Raw genomic sequence first — 23070 nt, 5'->3', positions numbered from 1 at the left:
CCTCTGGTATTGCAGGCGTTCATAGGCTTCGGTAACCGCTTACCATCAGGTGGGCCGTATGCTTGTTTGCCACCTCAGTGGTATAAATCATCAGCGGGACTATTTTGCCACAAATGCACAATGTAACCGGTTGTTAAATTTATCCAATTAATGAATTATTAAGTGCTAACTGCGCTGAATTTTTACGACCCGTATTGACGCAAACTGTTTATAGTCTTGTCGTGCTCAGTGAACTTGACGTTTAGTGTTATTTAGTCGCATAAATATATACATATATAAATATATATATATATATATATATCTGTTTATAGTTTTGTCGTGCTCAGTGAACTTGACGTTTAGTGTTATTTAGTCGCACATATATATATATATATATATATATATATATATATATATATATATATATATATATATATATATATATATATATATATATATATATATATATATATAGGCTAACCGCTTACCTGTGTGGGTTTTACTATGCTTTATAGTTTGTTAACTTGATTTATATAACGAAAATGAATAAATTAAAAAATATATAATATAAATATATATATATATATATATATATATATATATATATATATATATATATATATATATATCTGGTGTGGTCAACAAAAAGGAAACCAGGAATGGCAATTAGAAATATTACATATTATTAATATAAAATGCTTAGAAAACTAAGGCCGTGAATGGAAGTCAAAAGGATGACAATAAAAGATAGTGTCAATTTTAAATTTGATAGATAATAAAATAAAAGCTATCAACAATATATGTTTACACCACAGTTAGGAAAAAATATTCTACGGTTATATAAATGTATGTAGTAAAATTAGGTTAATATTGCCTATATTCCTTTTATAAGTAAAAGGCTCATGTCCGGCAGTGAATAATGAGTTGTTACACTATGTAATGATATACCAAGGAATTAAAATTCTTCGTGAACAATTTTTACATACGTTTATCTCGTAAGTAAACGGTTTTTTGAAAAAAAAATTGCTATAAACATGACAGAAAAAATACAGGATTGACATCAAAAAGCACATTATAAATTGTTTATTAATATTTATACTTTATTGCACACAAAAATGACACTATTATTTAAAAAAAAAAAAAAGAGTTGTACAACTGACATTCGAAATTTGAATGAAAAATTACAAGGAAAAAAAAATATAAAATTCTTCAAATTGCTTATTCCAAATTTGAAAGCCTTCGGAAATGTTAAATCCGCACACATATTTCCTGCCTTGTTCGTGCGAGATGATAAATTATTTACAAAGTGACGGCCATGTAATTTGCTGTCACTGTAACAAATGATCTCACGATCAATTACTTACTCTCACTATATAAACGGGTTTATGAAGTAAACATGCTGTTTACAAGTGTACTGTGATGTATTATTCTTTGTTTAACCCTATAAACTTATATATATATATATATATATATATATATATATATATATATATATATATATATATATATATATATATATCACTTATTTTTATTTTTACATCTAAATATTAGCAGCTTCTTTTGTGCACGACACCTACCTATGTTTCCCCTTCAAGTAGGAAATTTCAAATATCCTCTCTAAGCAAATGCTTACGTTATTAAAAACCATATATTCCAAATTTCAACTTACTATGATACTTGATAATAAGTACCTAATAACAAATGATTTTATGTGAAATGTATGAAACCATTGTAATATTACCATATGACCTTATTGTACCACATTTTTAATAATAAAATTCATTCATTCATTCGTGCGTTCATTCATTCATAAGTATAAATTAAAAGCTTAGTAATTAAGCTGTTAACCAGACAAAGCTCAAAAACTAAGTATGGGTGCCGAACGGTTAACATTAGGTTTCGAGCAGTCATCTATTATTTTGCCTGAAGATACCTCGTTTGAAGGCGGAACACGAATCGCAAAACATGTGTGGACAAAATGGTACTCGGAGATTGATGGCTGATATGGAAGGTTATAGAAATTCTGGTAATTTGGCGTGAATTTACTGGGTACAGAGGAATAACACCTGAGTCCTCAGGAATGGCAACGCATGGGGGGTATCATGGGCGAAACAGTATATTCTGTTATGTCCATGGTACTGCTCATGTCTATAGGTGACGGTTACCACTTTCCATCAGGTGGGCCGTCAGCTTGTTTGCCATTCTAAGTTGTATAAAAAAAAATACATTATATTATCACCCATTAAAAAAAACCTTCAAAACGAAACACAGTCGTGCAAACACAACTATATCACGGCAGAAATACGAATGAGATAGGAGTGCCTAAGCAGACGAGTTTTATACAAAGTTTCCCTGTGATAAACTTGATTCTATTATAGTTATTTTTATTCCCGATCATTTATATAAAAAACAGCCACCCTCACTTCAATGTGGTTGTAGCAATGGCTTTATTTTGGTGAAAGACTGCTGACTCAGCTCAGACATAGAAAATACCGTTACCTTCTTACCATTTGGAAAAACAAACGCAACGACCTAATAACATTTCAATATCTATAATATAGGGGGAAGGGATCGTTAGTAATGCGGGCTACCAGTCCCATTGCTAGAAACACAGCTAACTGCCCACTTTTGAACAAAGGATTCCCCTTGGGGGGCTTTGTCAGTAGTTGCCACGCTTAATAACCGCAGTTACACTTTGGTGATGTTTTAAGAGGTGCTCTTCATCTGCAACCATCCAACCATAAGTTCTCGGGGGGAAAGGGATTGTTAGTAATGGAGACTGAGAATCCCATTGCTAGCAATATACCCAACCAGATCGACCTCCTCGCGGTTCTCCCCGGAATCTATCGTTATTAATTCCAGATGAATTCATCATGATGGGCTAACTGGCCTGTTTTCATCCTCATTGATCACCATTCACTGGTGCCCCGCTAGCGTATCACGTTAGCGCAGGCGGGGTCACCATTCCATTTTCATCCATTAAAAAAAAACATAAGTTCTCTTAGTCGCCTTTTCGACACCCACAGAAAAGGAAGGAATGGCCCATTTTATATTAGGGCTTCACGACGGAGTATGCAAATAGTATTCAGATAGTTGACTTTTATTGCCGTCATTTCGACGTAGGTTGCACCACGTCGTGGTCACAACTGGATTGAAACGAATGGGGTCTACTCGCTATTTACCTGCAATCTCGTTGCATTATGTCCCAATTGTGAAAAAAAAATATTTATAAACACAATAATTTAACAAAAAACATGCCTACAATCATTTAAAAGGTCGGCACAAGCAACTTTTCTCGTATTGCAAGTGTTCATTGGTGCCGGTAGCTGCTTTCATCAGGTGGACCGTCTGTTCATTTGTATCTCTAGCAGTAAAAAAGAAATAAAAAAATAAATAAAGATAAAACAATTTGAATTTGTCAATAACTCAATCTGAGTAAACATTAAACCATGAAAAGTCTGCGCAAACGGAATATGTATCCTTTTTAAATGTTTTCTCTGCAAAAACAGTTCTTCACGTACACAGGCTATGGGATATTATTAGCTAGCTTTTTGAGCATTCTCCTCGTCTGTGACAGCCCTAAACAAATCCTTAGATAAATTAGGCAAAATTGGCCAATCTAATTAATCATGTGTAGGTATGTATTTTGTAAGTAGCTTAGGATAGATTTTCTTCACTGAGAAGATAACTCAAAATGATACAATTACTGGTGAGACTTCGTGCATTCTAGAAAACAAACGCTAAGTAAATTGTAATTGAAATATTACAAATAAATGTACCGAAGTTTAAAGGCAGATAAGGTCTAAGTTCTACAAAAGATAAGCTATTAAACGCGGGCAAAACTACATCGTGGTATTGATTGAGCCATCAGCTTGTTTGCCATTCTAAATTGTATAAAAAAAAAGCTTCCTGGGATCTTCACAGGCCTCACGGAGCGACCTCACCGTTCCGAGGATTTCTAAACGTTGGTGGGCCACAGCCTCACATTCCAGGATTACGTGAGCAGCCGTTTCTTCGGCGTCGAAACAGCCTCGACATAGTCTGTGGCTCCTATTGTGTATAAATGTGTGTTTAATGGTTATTGTCCCTATCATTATTTTGAGGTTTTTTCTATCTAGATATAATAAACGTTTTGATAGTCGTTGATTCAACGTAGGTACGGCCGTATATTGTCTGCAGTCAGTAGCCTGTATCCATCTTTGGTTTTGTATGTCAGCGGATCTTTGACAAATCGAAGTTGCGAGTACAGAAGAGGAAGAAGTGGATACAGGCCTACCACCCTCGTTCCTGAGCCTCTTCTAGCTAGTTCGTCTGCGGCATCGTTACCATAAGATCCACTGTGCCCTCTTATACATGGAAGGAAAAAAAATATAATTTAAAAGTACAAATGGTAATTTAAAAGCCAGTGCATGATTGACTGATACGTTTGATATTTGGCTAGAAATCCAACATCGCACCGCTAGGCAGTGGATTTTACACCTAACCGTCTGCGTTGTAGGATTTGAGTGATACCAAATTGATGTTTGTAATTGGCTCACTGGTCCATGCCAACACTACCACTCATATATTACTTTAGTCTCTACCTAAGTAAAGGGATTCTAAGGTCTGTAGGTATTTCATACTGGTCTTATAGTTTTAGATTGGTCATGAGATACCACGATTATCGTGATTAACAGAGGGAGACTTTGTACAAAAGTCGATTGCTTGGGTAACTCTGTCCCATTCGTGTTTCAACCGTGAAGCAGTTGTATTTGCATGGTTGTGTTTCGGTTTGAAGGGTGGGATATGGCGTGAACTTATATATATATATATATATATATATATATATATATATATATATATATATATATATATATATATATATATATATATATATATATATATATATATATATATATATATATATAAAGTGTTTCACCTACCCTTTGCTTTTTTTTCTCAATGTCCTCTACCCAAAGGTTGTTTGGAAAAGATTGCTTAGCGATAAAACCGCTTTTTGTATCACTTCTCATTAAAATTAACTATATTTATTATTTTATAAATAATACAATAAATATATGCTCCTAAAATCAACCACCTATAATAACTCATAATTCGTGTAAACAATTCAGAATAGAGATTTAACTGTATAATTGAATGGTGTATAAACAATTTGCATGCAAATGTAATAATATAATTTCTAGATTGTTCCAGATAATAATGTTTGTTGACATGCCCTGTAATAATTCACAGTCTGAATATTCGGAACTGTTAAAACTATCGCGGAATAGGGTTAACGTTTATGTTGAATGCCTTAATGGACTATTAAATAAATGGCGTGGCTAAATGTTCGGGGGGTTTGATTCGCAAAAATACCATTGTTCCAGCATATATGTATAGTTCTTAAATGGATGATAATAGTATGGGAACCCCGCCTGCGCTATCGGTATACACTGGCAAGGCACCAGTGAGAGATGACAGCTGAGGATGATACCCCCCATGCGTTGCCATTCCTGAGGACTCAGGTGTTATTCCTCTGTACCCAGTAAATTCACACCATATCCCACCCTTCAAACCGAAACACAGCCGTGCAAACACAACTGCTTCACGGTAGAAACACGAATGGTAATAATATTGCTAGTAATGGGGTTCTTTCATCCAAATACTAATAATCCCTTTCCCCCAATATATGTATAGTTATTATCAGATCACAGGCCTTAAAGCTCTAAGAACAAATAAACGAATTACAGGGTATAGAGATAAAACACCTCAGTTCGGGGGGAAAGGGATTGTTAGTAATAGGATCTAATTGACCCATTGCTTGCAAACCCTATCAGATCGACCTCTACGCGGTTCCCCCTGGAAACCGTCATGGTTAATTCTAGTAGAATTCGTCACGATGGGCTACCTGACCTGCCTCTTCATCCTCACCTGTCATCCATCACTGGTGCCCCGCCAGTGTATCCCGATAGCGCAGGCAGGGTTACCATTCCATTATCACCCATTAAAACAAAAACACCTCAGTTCTCAGGATATGTAACGCATGAAGTGTATTATGGGTGACATAGTAGGTATACTCTAGTAATCCCATGGTACTACTGTTTATGTGTATAAGCGACGATTGTCACTTTTTATCAGGCGGTCTATTAGATTGTTTGTCATTTTAAAATGTATAAAAAAAAATTTACTAATACTACCATACATTTAGTATATCGTGCTTACGTCGTAACACTACTACACGTACATTCGTGTTATCACGCTGTAGTGTCAAGAGTTTACAGGCAGTCCTAGACGAAGACCTCTGGTGTAGCTGAACTGAACCATGGATTTATTTATTGTCCTATAATGTACGGTTCAAGTGACAATATTTTTTAAACGTTCCAAATATGATTTTAAAACATCCAGAGGTACGGGCTTGAAATCGAATTTGGAATACCCATAACCCCAGTCAAGCGGGGTTAAAGGGATGGTTAGTAATGGAGTTTGACAGCCCCATTGCTAACAATATGCCTTATTAGGTCGACCTCCATGTGGTTCCCCCTGGAAACCATCGTGAACAATTCTTGTTGAATTCGTCACGATGGGCTAACTGACCTACTTCATCCTCACCTATCATCCTTCACTGGTGCCCCGCCGGTGTATACCGATAGCGCGGGTGGGGTTACCATTCCATTATCATCCATTAAAAAAAACCCCAGTCAAGCAATTTACAATACTGTACTTATACAATTGTATCGTTGTGTTTGTAAATTGTCTTGCTTATTTCCTATATTGTATAATGCAAATATACTCATTCATTCATTCATACAATTGAGCTAATTCACAAAATTCCCTCATTAATACCGAGGATTGTTTTGCTATACCTAATAATATTTTTCAATCGACTTCAAAAAGGTTATTCTTAATTCGGCTGTATTTTTTATGTTTGTTACCTCATAACTCGATCAGTTCTAGACCGATTTGAATTTTTTTTTTTTATCTCAAAGCATATACTTACAGATTAGTTGCGTAGAAATTTTATCAGTATCGGTTTAGTGGCTTAGTTTTTTAATCGAACTTGCCACAATTGAAGTCAGCTTTTTTTGTGAAATATTCTATTTTGATGTGTATGGGTATTTATGAATAAATATTTTAATATACACATAATTATTACTATGAGACACTTATTTAAGTAGTAAGTAGTAACTTAAAGTAAATGAATTATACTTATACCTAAGGCTTAGTTTGCGTAACTATTCTAACGAGAAATCTTATCTGAGTTTCGTCGTAATGAACCACGCCACATTTGAGTAAAATATATACCTACCTAGTGAGTACTTACATTAGAAGCATAGACGTTCTGCCATTGATACTTTTGACTACAACCATTGAATTAAAATGAATAGAAGAGTCAGTTTCACAAATTTTATAAAATACTAGCTATCTACTATAAAAGACCGCGGCTTCGCCCACTTGAATCAGTATTCAATGTACATAAAGTACCCTATATGCTACATTGAGATATATCTAATCCGGGTACTAAATTTCATTTAAATCTGTTTAATAGTTTTTGCGTGACTCATTAACAAACATCCATTATCCATTTTTACAAACTTTTGCATTGATAATAATATTAAAAGGATTTTATAATTTTGATAGGAATATGGTAACTATTCTAAGAATTGGCTATTTATCATCATACGATCTCTTAATTTTTCTTCTAAGAATTAAAAATAAACTATGCAATTTTTTATTGTGATTATTTAAATGAGTAAAAAAATTTATGAGATATAAATTGAGGTACCATTTACTAAAAACTGACAGCCATTTCTGTTCCCATATCTGGCAATTTAGCACAAATATTAGCTCTATATTGATTTATACTTGCAAACAAACACAACATGATATACCAAATAACTTGCAAGAGTTAGTCTCAAGAAAAAAAAATTATCATGAAATTTATAAATTTATTATAAATACTATAAACATTATTTAATTTTATGTAGACTTTATAAAATGCAGTGACCTGTTCATTAATTCAGTTTACAGCAGTAACAATTGAAGACAACCCTTAAAGGCTAGAATCCAATGCCCTAAAAACCATTAAAAAAAAACATTCTACTTTGTAACCAAAGATTTCGGTCTTAGTTTGTTATTCTAATTTTAACGATAGTCGCTCGAAATAAAAATATTCACTCCACATTGCGGTAATTTATTATTACACTACTACAATCCACTAGTCAATCGTTTATTTCCATAAACTACTAAGAAATGGTAAGAAACGTCAATTTCCACGCAAGCAACGAACTACAGCCAGCCAGCTACAGAAAGGCTTTCCAGTGGTATAAAAATTTTATTCTGTGACACCAGCAAATGGCCTTCGGGAGACGTCAGGTGTTGATATAGATATCATGAAACGTTCCTTTGTTCAGACAAGAGCGTCACTTTAACAATTAACAATAATGGTTTTGCTTTTTGTGGTAGATTAAATAACTTCTTTGATGCGAAGACAAAATGAAACTTGCTTGTAGAGTTCTTTGATATTGTAGTAAATAGTAAAAATTAAATATACCTAGTCCATTCGGGGCTTAATTTTTTTTTAGTACGTTTGTTCCGTTATGGAGCAGGCTAAGGTCGGAGAACATGCTGCCTAGTCTTCAGTGTGATAATTTGTTTAGACCAGAGCTTAATAAAAATGTAACCATAAAGTACTGTATTTTTTTTAACGGTCACAGAAACATTTCTAATTTGACAAATGTCAGTTGATATATTTTTTATTTGTACTAAGATTTAACATTTGACTTGGCCGTGTGATCCCGGCATAGAATGGGCCACACCTTCCATTCCCGTGAGTGTCATAAGAGGCGACTAAGGGAACTTAATGATCAAAAGATAGGTTGCTGCCTATCGCTCAACCACTGAATTCGTCAGCATCCCTCTTAAAACATCACCAAAGCCTAACTGCGGTTGCCAACCCGCCTGCTAAACGTGGCAAAACCTTCCAATAGGGGGAAGCCTATGTTCAGCAGTGGACAGTTAACGGCTGATATGATGAACTACTTTTTAACAGCATACTGTCTTATTGTACACGTTTTCATCAAATTCAGTTAAAACAGAATATAATTATGATTATGACTGTAACATCAAAAGACGTAGCAGGAATCTGTGATCATACATACATACATACATACATACCTGTCACTCTGTACCTAACTCCCATTGGGGTAGTCAGAAACTAATCAGTTTCAAAAATATCTATTGTTACCTATCAGAAGAAGACTTTATCCAAAGGTCTGCTTGGGTACCTCTCTCGTGTTTTTAACGGCGAACAGCAGTGCTTACTCAACTGTTTTAGTTTGATAGGTGGAAAATGCTAATAAAATCACTGGGTATGGAATGGAAAAAGATCTTTGTTGGTATTTAATTAACTAATATTTCTGTAGTGGAAGGGAATAGGATAAATACAATATAAAAGTACGATAAAATTTAATAGAAGAGCAAATACAGAAAGGCAACGATTGTTTCTAACAGTGTGTCAGTTAAATTTAAAAACATATATTTTTAAATTATAACCGGCCAGTAGTTTATAGCTGTATGAAAATAAACCTATTTCTAACAATCTTAGTCCTAAGAAATGGCAATACATGAGAGGTATCATGCATATCACAGTGTATGCTCATGTAATGCTAAACGTAACCAACTATAAACGACTATTATCACTTTCCATCAGGTGGACCGTTATTTGCCAATCCAAATTGTATCTACGTCATAATTTGGAAGTAAACCGAGCCGTGTCAGGTCACCAGTCCCATATATCGAAGCAATAAATCCATCTACGGAACGAATGAGGTTTTTCAAACCGCCATAGCGTCATAGTCTCGGCGGGGGCGGGCGCCCGCCGCGTACATTAGGCATCCACTCTCAATACAGCCGGTTCGTTAACTTTTATATATAATTTGCTTATGTAGGTATATTTCACTTGCTTCACATACACACATGCATTGTCTTTAGATATACGTATTTCATAATTTTTAAGAGATATAAAAAGATTTATTCAAATCCATTCGGTATTTTAAGAATAATTCATTTTTATTACTGAAATATCTTAAATTTTATTAAAATCTAATAATAGTTAGGTACAGATTCCTAATGAAACAAGAAGTTTCCATAAACGAAACAAAGTACCTACTTACGTAGAAACTTCAAATTAACAGTTATATTTCTTTTTTATACGTAGATACCATAATATTTGCAAACAAGTATGCTTAAGACCCAGCAGATAGTAAATAGTTACCGTAGTTTGTGTGTATGTTTGAAGTATTTCTCCTGGTATAAACTCAATGCTGTAGACCTCTTATAGAGTATTGTTAGGGGGGAAAGGAATTGTTAGTGATGGAGACTGAAAATCCCATTGCTAGCAATATACCCAACCAGGTCGACCTCCTCGCGGTTCCCCCTGGAAACTATCATGGCTGATGAATTGATCATGATGGGCTAACTGACCTATTTTCATTCTCATCTATCACCCTTCATTAGTACCATTCCATTTTCACCCATAAAAAAACCTCTTATAGAGTTGAAAATATTGGCAGAAATTTCATGTAGGTAATTGATATATGTACATACATATACATTATAATATAAATTATATAATTTAGATTATATTCGACAGATTATGTATCGATTTAAAATAAATCAAACTACCAAATTAAAAAATGTATTGTTTTATTGCGTTGGCGTATTATAATGTATATGAAATACCCTATACGCACAGTACTCCATCAAGGCCAATCCTAACGGATACAAAATCTTTGGTCCTCTCATTTGAGGTGGCAGGAAATAAGCAAATAATGCTGCTCCGGCCGCATACCATCCCCATTCTCTATTATTTTGTATAGAATAATGACATAGAGAAATTATATTACAAGCTATCACTAAATTCCCTAACTGTACATTTTCTTCTCCCGCCAAAGCCATAGTAAAAGGAATCAGACCAGAGACAAGATGAATAACGCTTAAATTTTGATTTCCTCTATAGAGGTCGGCCATGAGACATGGTAGAGCTAAATAACGGGTCGCTTTGTAACTCACTATATAGGCTGCATTAAAATCGTTGTTGAATCTTCCGCCTGAAAAAAGTACTTAAATATTTAAATCATATAAGTATTAAGAGGGTGGGTCATACCCATCGCAAAATAGTCTAGTGCTCAACGCAAGACGCGGGGGGAAAGGATTATTAGTAATGCGGACTATCAATCACATTGCTAGTAATATATCCTGTCAGGTCGACCTCCACGTGTTTGCCCCTGGAAACCATCGTGTTGAATTCCAGATGTATTACTCACTATGGGCTAACTGACCTGCCTTTTCATTCTCACCTATCATCCCTCACTGGTAGCATAGACGGAGTTATCACTGCATTATCATCCATTAAAAAAAACGCAAGATGCGAGCCAAGTTTCATAAAGACGTCTTTTCGTTTTTAAAAAGAAAGAAAGAACAGAAAATAATATTAAATACGTCAATGCGAAAGTAATGACAAACAAGCTGATGTCCCGCTTAACCCCTCAAACTATATTTCCTGGGATCTAATATATATTTCTTCTCCCATTACCAATCAAACCAAACAGGTACGCTTGTGTTTAAAAAAAAAAAAAGAGATCGGCGCTATTAATCCTGAGTTAAATTATAATATTTGTAGACAACTTTACTTTGATAATGAAGAAATCCCAAAACTCCATGTATAAAAAAGTTGGCGTGCATCCCCGGGTCCGTGAAGCTCCTCCCATGCATGCGGCTAATACCCCGTCCGGCCACACAACACAACATAATATGTGCGATAGACGCATTAAGGTTGTCGTCTTGGCCCATAGCACGTATTTAAATAAATTTTAAAACATAATAAATTAATTAAAATTTAGTTTTGTAATTACAAATCCCTATTAACTGTCAATTAAAATTTATTTTTCATTATCGTATAAAAAGATTTTATGTAATTTATAAATGAAACAAAGCAATTATAACTAAATTTCGTCAAATTTCCGTTATCTATAATGTAATACTATTCTTAATCTATCGCTGTACATGTAATTACATGTAGAGTTTAAGTTCCAGTACTCAGAGCCGTAAGCTAGAAAAGATAAAAATATTACCGGGTGACCATAGACAGTGTTTCCAACATTGTCCTTTTACGGCTACTTTAACTCTTTTACTCCAGACCTTGTTAATTTAGCCCGTCATAAAATATTATGATCTGTCAGATTGTAACTAAACAGAAAATGTTCATAAAGTTACGTCTGAAACATTATTGTACTGTTTAATATAGGGACGTATACTTATTTGCCTAATTCCATATTTTTTTAATTTCTTCCATTAAGCAAACTAAACTATATGATATTTAATTATAATCCGTTTCTGTTATAATATTAATTATTGCCAATTTTAATTTTTTTTATTCGCGATTTTGGTTTAGCCCAAAATCTTTTCCACAGAGCTGGTAACATTGAACATAGACAAACAAAAAACATTCTTAATTCTTTCATTGATGTGAAGCTGCCATTTTGCTATCAATTTCTGTATCTTTTTACCTTAAAATTTGCACGTAAATCATTAAGTTTTACAATAATTCAGTGCTAAAAAAGTAATTTGAAGTGAAAGCAAGAATTTAACATAAAAATGGCAGCAAGTGATTCCAGTACAGATGAGTCATTGTACCCGATTGCTGTGCTAATTGACGAATTGAAAAATGAAGATGTCCAACTAAGATTGAATTCCATTAAGAAGCTTTCAACAATTGCTTTAGCCCTCGGCGTGGAGAGAACCAGATCTGAGCTGATCCCTTTCTTGACGGAAACCATTTATGATGAAGATGAAGTGCTACTGGCGCTCGCTGAGCAACTTGGTAAGTTTTACAAAATAAAAAAATTATTTGCGTCTTCAGTACACATAAAAATACTAAAACAAGCGTAATAGCATTAAAGTGGTACATTGTTTTTTTTTTATTATTATTATCTATTGCTCTGAGTATTAATTTTATATTATTATTTTCTATGTTATATTCCTCTCTATACTCAAAATTTCACATATGTAAGTATTACATTTTTAAAACTGATAAGCAAAACCAGGTTTTATAGGTTCTTTAACTCCACAGGGCCTATCTAGTTGATAATGGTTTTTTTTATTACATGATGAAGTTGTTAGAATTGCTCTCTGATTATAATATACATTCCAAGATAAATTTTGTTATGTTTGCTTAAAAGATTATCTTGAGTCATCACTTTACCACAACCTGTTATGACAGTCATTATTTATATTCTATTGTTTTTAATTTTTAATAGGTTTATAATAAATATTCTGTTATAAGTGGTTTCAGTATATAACCTAACTAATTAATAGCTATTTCAGCATATAGCCTTATGCTTAACCTCTCAAGTATAAATATTATATATATGTATCTGTCACGCCTGTCTCCCATTAGGGTAGGCAGAAACAATGGAACACCAAATGCTTCGATTCAAACAAACCTCTTAACCTCTTTCTATAAATATTAATGTTTTCAAAAAATGTATATTTTATTTTAATAAAAAAATAATTGTGTTATGGTTCTTCATTATGACAATATTATGCCTAAGGCAACATTTTGTATGTCAAATACATCCTGATTACTCTGAATTTGCAAGTTTATAAATCAACTATATAATATTATTTAAAATATTTGTAATTTCTCTCACTGTCTTTATTAAAAAGTATTTATTATTTATATATAAAAGAAGTCTTAAAATATTTGGGCTGTGTATTGTCTAAATAGTTGTTTCTCAACTGGGGGTCACGAGCCTTCGGTGATTGTTTCTTATTAAAGTTAATTGAATTGATACTTAAAATTAATTGCCAAGAACTAAATTCACACTAAGTTTGTCTCAATTCTATAATAATGTTAATTCTTACAAAAATATTTCAACAGTAATATTAATTTGAAATTTTAATTTCAGTAGTGAATACATAGAATGACATTTCCATATCAACACCATTGTTTTCATATTTCATACTGTAATAGGTATTACAATATTACAAATGGGTTTTAGTTATATGGTAATATTTTTATGCATATATATGGTCAAATCACAATCTGACACACTTTGACCCATTGTAATATTTTATAGTCAAAATTGTAGAACATGGAGATAGGAGTCTTCTTATTTCACTATTGTAATAAACATAAAAGGATGATAGATGAAGATGAAAGCAGGTCCATTGGCCTAAAGTAATTAATCATAATGATGAATGATGAAGGAAACATTTGGAAGCAGACCTGATATTGGTTTTTGGTATTGGTAACATTGGAGCTGTTAACCCTTCTTTGCATAATGGTGGAAATTTCCATCATAACATTGATTGCCCAAAAATTAAAAAAAATAACAAGCTCAGTTTAAGTTGATCCTGTCAAGGATACCTTTTTAATATCCATTGTAGGAAAAAAAAACATATTTGTCAAATTTATTTTTTTAACCATTTTTCCTTTAATTTTAATTATGAATTATATCATCTTATTTCACTGATAAAAAAAATCATGCAAAGAAGGGTTAAACCTCATTACTAACAATCCTTTTTCACCCCAAATGCATACTTGCCATAACTAATTACTGATATATTTAATGACAGGCAACTTTATCAACCTCGTTGGTGGCGGCGAGTTCGCACACTGCCTGCTACCACCGCTGGAGTCGCTAGCGACGGTGGAGGAAACTGTAGTCCGCGACAAGGCGGTGACATCACTGAGGGCGGTGGCCGCACACCACACGCCGCAGGCGCTCGAGCAGCACTTCGTACCGCTTGTGCAGCGTCTCGCCGGCGGCGACTGGTTCACTTCGCGCGCCTCCGCTTGTGGACTCTTCAGGTTTGATTCATTTCAAGACACTTTCTTCCACGCACAACCATTCTTTAGAATCAACTTCCAGCAGTAGTATTTCCGAACCGATACGACAACATAACCTTCAAGAAAATAGTATATTCCTTTTTAAAAGGCCAACAGGACACCTACAATGCCGTTGGTGTTGTGGGTGATCATGGACGGTGGTAGTCGCTTACCATCAGGTGAGCCGCATGTTCGTTTGCCCCCTGTGTTGTAAAAAAATCTAATCTTTATTCAAATAAACTTGTTAACAAGCAATCGAGCTGTTGAAAGGAACTAAACAGTTACTCTTTTAAAGTTCTGTTAACATTATGTGTATTTATTTAAATGTACTATGTAATAATAATAATAAATAACTTTTAATCAACTAAATTTAATAATTTTTGAAGTCTTTTTTTTATTTAAATCTACTGCCTAGTATGAAAAAATAGCCATATTATATTGTCAAAAAAATTGTCTATTTCCTCCATAACGAGCTCCAATTAATTGTGTGAAATTAATTTGGTCTATTTAGTCATCTATTTGGAAATGAAATGAATTTATTTTGCTAGAATGTAGGTGGTTTTAGATGGAAGTGATTTATATTTCCCATATACATTCTGCCACTATGACGGCGTGCAAATTATTAACAATAGTAAAAAATTACGTATATATATTTTTTTTAATGGCGATAATGAAATGGTAACCCCGCCTGCGTTATCAGGATATGCTGGCGGGGCACCAGTGAAGGATAATAGGTGAGAATGAAGCAGGTCAGTTAGCTCATCGTGACGAATTCAACAAGAATTGTTCACGATGGTTTCCAGGGGGAACCACGTGAAGGTCGACCTAATAGGACATATTGCTAACAATGGGGCTGTCAAACTCCATTGCTAACAATCCCTTTCCCCCCAATTTACCTATATTCTACATTATATTTCTTTTCATTAGTCATATTAATCAATACATACATAATTTATTACAGAGAATAGAAAATTAAACCTAAAAGCAAAAGTATTAAGTTGTATCATTGAATGATAGCAAATTTTTATATACATATATTCTTTATTGCACTTGAACAATACATATAGTGATTAGTTTAACAACTTAGCAAGGGAGGGCTTATCTCTAAAAGAGATCTCTTCCAGCCTACCCAGTGTAGTTAGAGAGAAAATAATTAATTAACGAGTAATTTAGTGCAGGAAAGGTATCGGTAAAAATAATGTAAATACAACAAACATACACAAATTGTGAATAAATAAATAAATAAATTTTTATTTTGTTCACCTTTGAAGTGCTTTGTTATCGGATTATGCTGTGTGCACATGTTGTGGCAAGTTTACCTGATCAATACATTAATGTATGTACTTGCATGTTATAATTTAAGTTTGTATTATATTCTCTTATGTGCGCCTAATAAATAACATTTTCTCAAACATGCTTGGAAATTTGAACATTATTTTGACAATCTTCTTCGAGATAAATCAAAATTGCCGTACTGGTCAGATACATGCGTATAGGTAGCGGCCGGCAAAAGTTGTATGAATATCCATATCTATCGTGTTTTGCGGCCAGATAAATTACTATGTAAACTCATATCTGTGTTGTAATTTAAAAATGGAATGGCCTTTTACTTCGAAACATGGCTACCAAGGAGGTAACTAATAAAAGGTTTTATTTAAATTTCGAACTGGCTTGCAATTTATTGAAAAAAAAAAAAACAAAGGAACATTATGGCGCGTGAAAAATTATTATTGTTCGTTATTCGTCATTGAACTTAAAAAGTAAAATTGTGTTTTTGATTTCCGCGCATTGTTTGAGAAAAGTACTATACAAACCTTGGCCACAACTAGGCATTGATGGACTCACGTATGTGTGCCTCGGCTACGCCTCGGCCCACATTTACACGTTCGTCCATCAATGCCTCAGTTGCTGGCCGCTGCAGTAATGTACTATAAATAAAAATTAAATATGGTAATGATTGCACAGTGTGTGCTACCCGCGCGTGTCGGCGCCGGTGAAGGCGGAGCTGCGGCAGCACTTCTGCTCGCTGTGCCAGGACGACACGCCCATGGTGCGGCGCGCGGCCGCCTACAAGCTCGGCGAGTTCGCGCGCGTCGTCGAAGTCGAGTACGTCAAGAGTGACCTCATACCGATGTTCGTTACATTAGCGCAGGTCGGTATTATTTTAAAACTTCACTCTTAAATGAATATTAACAAATAAGATTGAATGTGAACATTTAGGTATAATAATTTACCTAGTATTATGATCAGGTTGTTGTTGAAATAATTGTAATCATTCCATATCATTAGAAATCATATATTAGTGTGATTTATTAGTTTGTTTGCTTGTTCATGAAATTATCTGATGATGATTATGATTATGTATATAGCTATTAAAAACAATTTTCCACTGATCTGTTGTAAATTCCTATTAACAGAAAAATTTATTTGGTAAACAACAATAGTCTCGATTGATACCAAACTATATTCGATTAAATACCAAGCAATTTAATACAATTTGATTAAATTATCAATTTTATTAAATTTACATATATATTTACATTATTACATATATTACATCTCCATATTCAGAAATGACATGATTTTCATGGTGCCTCCCATCAAATGGTTTATATTTAATCCTCTCCATGTAAAGGTTGCCTAAAAGAGATTGCTTTTAGCGATAAGGCAGTCATTGTTTTCTCACTGTGATTATGTCTAATAATTGATTGTATCTATAATAAGTTTGAATTGTTTGGAGGAAACTAAGAGTGTCTATGGTATTCACTTCACAGGACGAGCAAGACTCGGTACGTCTTCTGGCTGCAGAGGCGTGCTCAGCCGTGGCGGCCCTGCTTCCGCCCGAGGATATGGAGCAACTGGTGATGCCGACTGTCCGCGCCAGCGCCGGTGACAACTCCTGGCGTGTGCGATTCATGGTCGTTGATAAGTATGTATCACCCAATTAGTTTACCAAAGTGTTATCTGATAAATATCATATGATGAAATTGAAGTTGTTTGGCATTTGTAAAACTAAGAAACTCATTCGGACGATCGCAGCGCCCCTCATCGAGGTTACTGGTGACCCAAGAGCTGGTAGCTACTTTACCCAAAAGATAAGTTTGGCAATCCAAAGAGGTAATGCTGCCAGTATCTTGGGTACGCTGCCTCGGTGTGGTGCGTTGGGAGATTACTTATAATTAGTATTAGTACTTAAGGCATTGTATAATAACTTTAATTTATTGATATATTGTATGTGTTATTAAATTAAATGATATTGAAAAAAAAACTACCTGTGAATGATTTGGACTATATGAGGACATTAAATCAGTGAAAGTGATGAATCAAGAATTGAATATCATCATATTAGCTGTTAACCGTCCAATGCTGAACATACCAATTTCCAACCTGCCTGTCTTTTTTGCAGTTTTTTTACTTTTAGGCAGTTTGGAAACCGCAGTTAGGCTTTGGTGATTTTTTAATGACAATATAATTATAACCGCGCCTGCGTCAGTGACGGATGATAGATGGTGATGATGAAGAGGTCAGTTGGCCCATCATGGTCTAGAGTTCAACACGGTGGTTTCCAGGAAGACCACATGGAGTTCGATTTGGTTGTATATATTGTTGGTAATGGAGTTATTTTCTTAATGATTGAAAATGGAATGGTAACCCCACCCGCGCTATCGGTATACACCGGCAGGGCACCAGTGGAAGATGATAGGCGAGAATGAATGCAAGTCAATTGGCCCACCGTAATGAAATCGACAAGAATTAACCATGATGATTTCAAAGGCGGAACCGCGTGGAGATCGACCTGAGAGGGTATATTGCCAGCAATGGAGTTATTAGATCGCATTACTAACAATCCTTTTTCCTAAATAATGGAGTTGTTAGGCCACATCTCCCGTTGGTATATTTTAAAAAGGATGCTGCTGCCCGTCCCTTAACCTTTAAATTTCCTTAGTCGCCTCTTATGAAATCCACGGAAGTAGAAAGGGGACACGTTAAATATCTTTATACTATCATATGTGTTCCTATTACAGATTCGTTGAGCTACAGCAAGCGGTCGGTCCGGAATTGACTCGTTCCGACCTGGCTCAGATCTTCCAAGCTCTACTCAAGGATACAGAAGCAGAAGTACGCGCCGCTGCCGCCGGCAAGGTTAGTAATATTTCCATTTCTACTTTGAATATCTACATTTTTTATATTTACTTCTTAACACTGCTGACCGGAAATTCCGTCATGGTTGAAATCTTTGGAATTATACTAAAATTATGATAAAAACCAAAATACAAAGAAAATATTTTTTCGGTCATGAACGCTTTGAAATCCAAACGGTGTTGCCCATCGTGATTTTAATTGGTGATAATGGAATGGTAACCCCACCCGCGCTAACGGTATACACCGACGGGGCACCAATGAAGGATGATAGGTGAGGATGAAGCAGGTCAGTTAGCCCATCGTGACGAATTCAACAAGAATTGTTCACGGTGGTTTCCAGGGAGAACCATGTGGAAGTCGACCTAATAGGGCATATTGCTGGCAATGGGACAAACTTCATTGCTAACAATCCCTTTCCCCCTGCCCATCGTAGTAGGAAAACGTACCTACACGCTAGCGCAATGACGAGTTTACTCGTCATCAGACAGCAAAGTGTTAATAGATAGATAACTAAGGCTTTTTCCTTGTTATTAATGTATACTTGGCAGAAGAGTTTGTTTGAAAGCACTAATCGAAGTTGAAAATTTATTTTTTGCATTTATGCAACTATTTATACTCGTTTTTCAATTAAGGTTACCGTCATGATAAAACAACTGACAATGCTGCAGAGTACAGTTATTTTTTATACAGTTGAAGGCAAATCTAGTATATTGTTGCCATCTGACTATAAATTGACACTTTAACATTATGAATACACAACTCAGCAATAACTTCTCCCCTAAACAAGGGACTAACAAATGTATTAGTAGATATGTTATTGCTACCTCTCACATGAAATAGAATGTGACTACAATATCCAGAGTCTTAATCTCTCTCATGTGTGTACTAACTAATATATTAAATAGAATAATATTTAACTTAATACTTATTTTAAAATTATTTTATATGCAGGTAAAAGACTTCTGCAAGAACCTGGATAAGGCACATCAAGAACACATCATAATGACAATGATCCTGCCACAGATTAAAGATTTAGTATGCGATCCAAACCAACACGTCAAATCTGCTCTAGCCTCCGTGATTATGGGACTCAGCCCCATAGTAGGTAGACAGAATACTATCGAACACCTTTTGCCTCTGTTCCTCACACAATTAAAAGACGAATGCCCTGAGGTGAGATTGAATATTATTTCCAACTTAGAATGCGTCAATGAAGTAATTGGTATTCAGCAGTTGGTACAATCCCTTTTGCCGGCTATCGTGGAATTAGCAGAAGATACAAAGTGGCGTGTGAGACTAGCCATAATTGAACACATGCCATTACTAGCTGGTCAACTTGGACAGGAGTTCTTCGATGAGAAACTAACAGGTCTTTGCATGTCCTGGCTGATAGACCACGTGTACGCTATCCGTGAAGCAGCTACCCTCAATTTGAAGAAATTGGTTGAACAATATGGATCCCAATGGGCAGAAACAAATGTCATTCCAAAGGTCCTCGCGATGTCCCGTGAACAGAACTACTTACATCGTATGACTTACTTATTCTGCATAAATGTCCTCTCCGAAGTATGTGGTAAGGATGTTACGACACGAGTATTGCTACCCACAGTATTGTCTATGGCCGACGACAATGTTGCCAACGTTAGGTTCAATGTTGCCAAAACACTGCAGAAAATGGCTCCATTCTTAGACCCGGCAGTTATACAGCCGCAAGTGAAGCCTGTGTTGGAGAAACTCAACGTGGACCCTGATGTAGATGTGAAATACTTCGCGTCCGAAGCGATTGCAGGCATCGCGGGCTAAGTCACAAATATAGTAAAATCTTTATATGCCAGCATTTGGACAGTGTGTATACAATATGAACTTATATGGTTACTTTTATACATTTATTCAATATTCCTACATAATTGCTGGCAATTCATATCAGTAAGACCAAAATAATATTAACAAAAAAACACCTTTAATTTAAAAACAAATGGATGAGGTGTTTAAATATTCTCCTACAATTAAAAAAACTTGTCAAAAATCGGGTCGAATCGAGAGCAACCTTTTTGAGATCAATTAAAAACTAAAAATTGTTGACCCACCTTAAAGCAATTTTTGTCCACAGTCTATATAGATCATAGATTAAGCCATAGTACCTGTGATCTTAAAATAAATTATCCAATGTCTTACCAGATACTGGATAATTTACCCCTTTACATCGAAAAAATGAGATCACTCTATCCCTATTTCATAATGTGTACCCACCCCTGCTCATAGCACTTCTATATCTTACTCTTTCTACAGTATATATAAATCATGCCATTGGTATTCACCAGTACTTAAAAAAAAAACTCCAATTTAGATGTTAAAAGTAACCATATATAAGCACATATTGTTAGTATTAAGTTAAATTTATTCAGTGTATAGAAACATTTGTAGATTAATGTGCCACTTAAGAATATAATTTGTTAAAACTGTATGAACAAGATAAAACTATAACGAACTATATATAAAAATAGGTGATCGATCTTGAAAATACCATATTCCTTTTCGTGCAAAATTGTTAATTTTTTTATTAATTTTTATCTTTGTATTTTGTTAATAAATTACGCCCTCCCATCGTAAAACTTGTCATTCGTTACACCCGTAAATCGGAGACGCATTTACACTATTTTGCACGTATGTAATAATAATAAATAAAAATTTATTGATGTTTTATTTTTTGAAACACCATTTCTGCATAGTTTTGTTTTACTTTAGATAGAATTTAGACTAACTGTACTGACACAGATAGATACTATCTCGTTCTTTAATGTTCTTGTATTTATTAATTTTTTAATAGGTGAAAATTGCATGGTTACCCTACCTGCGCTATCGGTATACACTGGCGGGGTACCAGTGATAGGCAGGGATGAAATGGCCAGTTAGCCCATCGTGACGAATTCAACGATAAATTTGTCACGACAGTTTCCAGATGGAACCGCGTGGATGTCGACCTGATAGTGCATATTGATAGCAATGGAGACTTACCTCCCCATTACTAACAATCCCTTCCTCCCTATATTTATTAATTAGTCAATCATAGAAATAGGTATACTTTGAAGGATGCAACAACGCCCGCATAAAAGGGGCGACGCAGTCATTAGCGTTAATTAGTTAAGCCATAATGGTAATACTTGTGGTTACTTGGCTAGTGAATCAAATACACGCAAGTATGCAAGTTGGAAACCAATCCATCGACAGTTATCACTAGCAAATCCCTGAGATAACGATGTCTGGTATCTCATTCTTTCTCATGCGAATACTGACCGAAAATCGATAGATTCGTCCGCTTAAGAGATCTCAGATATAGCCTTACCAAAGAGAGAGTGTACAAAAGTAAATTGCTTGGGCACCTCTGTCCCATTCATGTTTCTACCGTAAAACAGTTGTTTGCATGGCTTTGTTTCGATTTGAAGGGTGGGATATGGTAGTGAATTTATAGGGTACAGACGAATAACACCTGAATACTCAGGAATGGTAACGTATGGGATGTGCCATGGGCGTAACACTACTGTTGTGTCCATGGTACTGTTCATGTCTATAGGCGACCACTTTCCATCAGGTGCACCGTCAGCTCGTTTGCCATTCTAAGTTGCATAAATAGATAAGTGAAATCTAAAGCAGTGACACAAAAAAATCTGCAAATATATCAAAGATTTTTTAAATATAAGCTTTCTTCTGAGTGATGTTTCAAAAGATGAATGGATATAAAATTTTCAAAAATTTGAATTCCATGATCCTTAGGGACCAATGTATGAACAAGCACCATTAAGGTTACAATATATACTAATATTCATAGTGCTATTCAAAAAGCTGAACTGAAGCAGTATTTCCGAACCGATACGACATTATAACCTTCAAAAAAAGAGCATATTCCTTTTTAAAAAACTAGCAGCGCGCCTGCAATGCCGTTGGTGCTGTGAGTGATCATGGGCGGCGGTAGTCACTTACCATCAGGGAAACCGCATGCTCGTTTGCCCACGTGTTGTAAAAATAGGCTAAACTATTTGCCATTCCAAGTTGCATAAAAAAAAAGTGGGGGATAAAACACC

General features: G+C 34.9%; 2 protein-coding genes across 2 annotated transcripts; one reads left to right on the top strand and one right to left on the bottom strand.

The window, feature by feature from the left end:
- Positions 1-10647: 10647 nt before the first annotated feature.
- LOC113513476 (uncharacterized) lies at positions 10648-11890 on the bottom strand. Its single transcript, XM_031908345.2, has 2 exons — positions 11649-11890; positions 10648-11066 (listed from the first exon to the last, which is right to left on the bottom strand). Exons 1-2 carry the CDS (start codon positions 11806-11808, stop codon positions 10663-10665), a joined length of 564 nt encoding a protein of 187 aa, XP_031764205.2. The 5' UTR covers positions 11809-11890; the 3' UTR covers positions 10648-10662.
- A 571-nt stretch (positions 11891-12461) lies between these two features.
- LOC113514498 (serine/threonine-protein phosphatase PP2A 65 kDa regulatory subunit) lies at positions 12462-21683 on the top strand. Its single transcript, XM_052896875.1, has 6 exons — positions 12462-12838; positions 14596-14830; positions 16814-17000; positions 17623-17777; positions 18874-18991; positions 19943-21683. Exons 1-6 carry the CDS (start codon positions 12613-12615, stop codon positions 20792-20794), a joined length of 1773 nt encoding a protein of 590 aa, XP_052752835.1. The 5' UTR covers positions 12462-12612; the 3' UTR covers positions 20795-21683.
- The last annotated feature ends 1387 nt before the right edge of the window (positions 21684-23070 follow it).

Source organism: Galleria mellonella, unplaced genomic scaffold (assembly GCF_026898425.1).
Source record: "Galleria mellonella isolate WM207_F2 unplaced genomic scaffold, CSIRO_AGI_GalMel_v1 utg35, whole genome shotgun sequence".
Lineage (NCBI taxonomy): Eukaryota > Metazoa > Arthropoda > Insecta > Lepidoptera > Pyralidae > Galleria > Galleria mellonella.
This window is presented reverse-complemented; position numbering and strand designations above follow the sequence as displayed.

Coding starts and splice junctions, on each gene's coding strand:
- LOC113514498 (XM_052896875.1), top strand. CDS start 12,613: ATGGCAGCAAGTGATTCCAGTACAGATGAGTCATTGTACCCGATTGCT. Junction 14,831..16,813: donor TCCGCTTGTGGACTCTTCAG/GTTTGATTCATT, acceptor ATGATTGCACAG/TGTGTGCTACCCGCGCGTGT. Junction 18,992..19,942: donor GCGCCGCTGCCGCCGGCAAG/GTTAGTAATATT, acceptor TTTTATATGCAG/GTAAAAGACTTCTGCAAGAA.
- LOC113513476 (XM_031908345.2), bottom strand. CDS start 11,808: ATGGGCCAAGACGACAACCTTAATGCGTCTATCGCACATATTATGTTG. Junction 11,067..11,648: donor GGGATTTCTTCATTATCAAA/GTAAAGTTGTCT, acceptor TACTTTTTTCAG/GCGGAAGATTCAACAACGAT.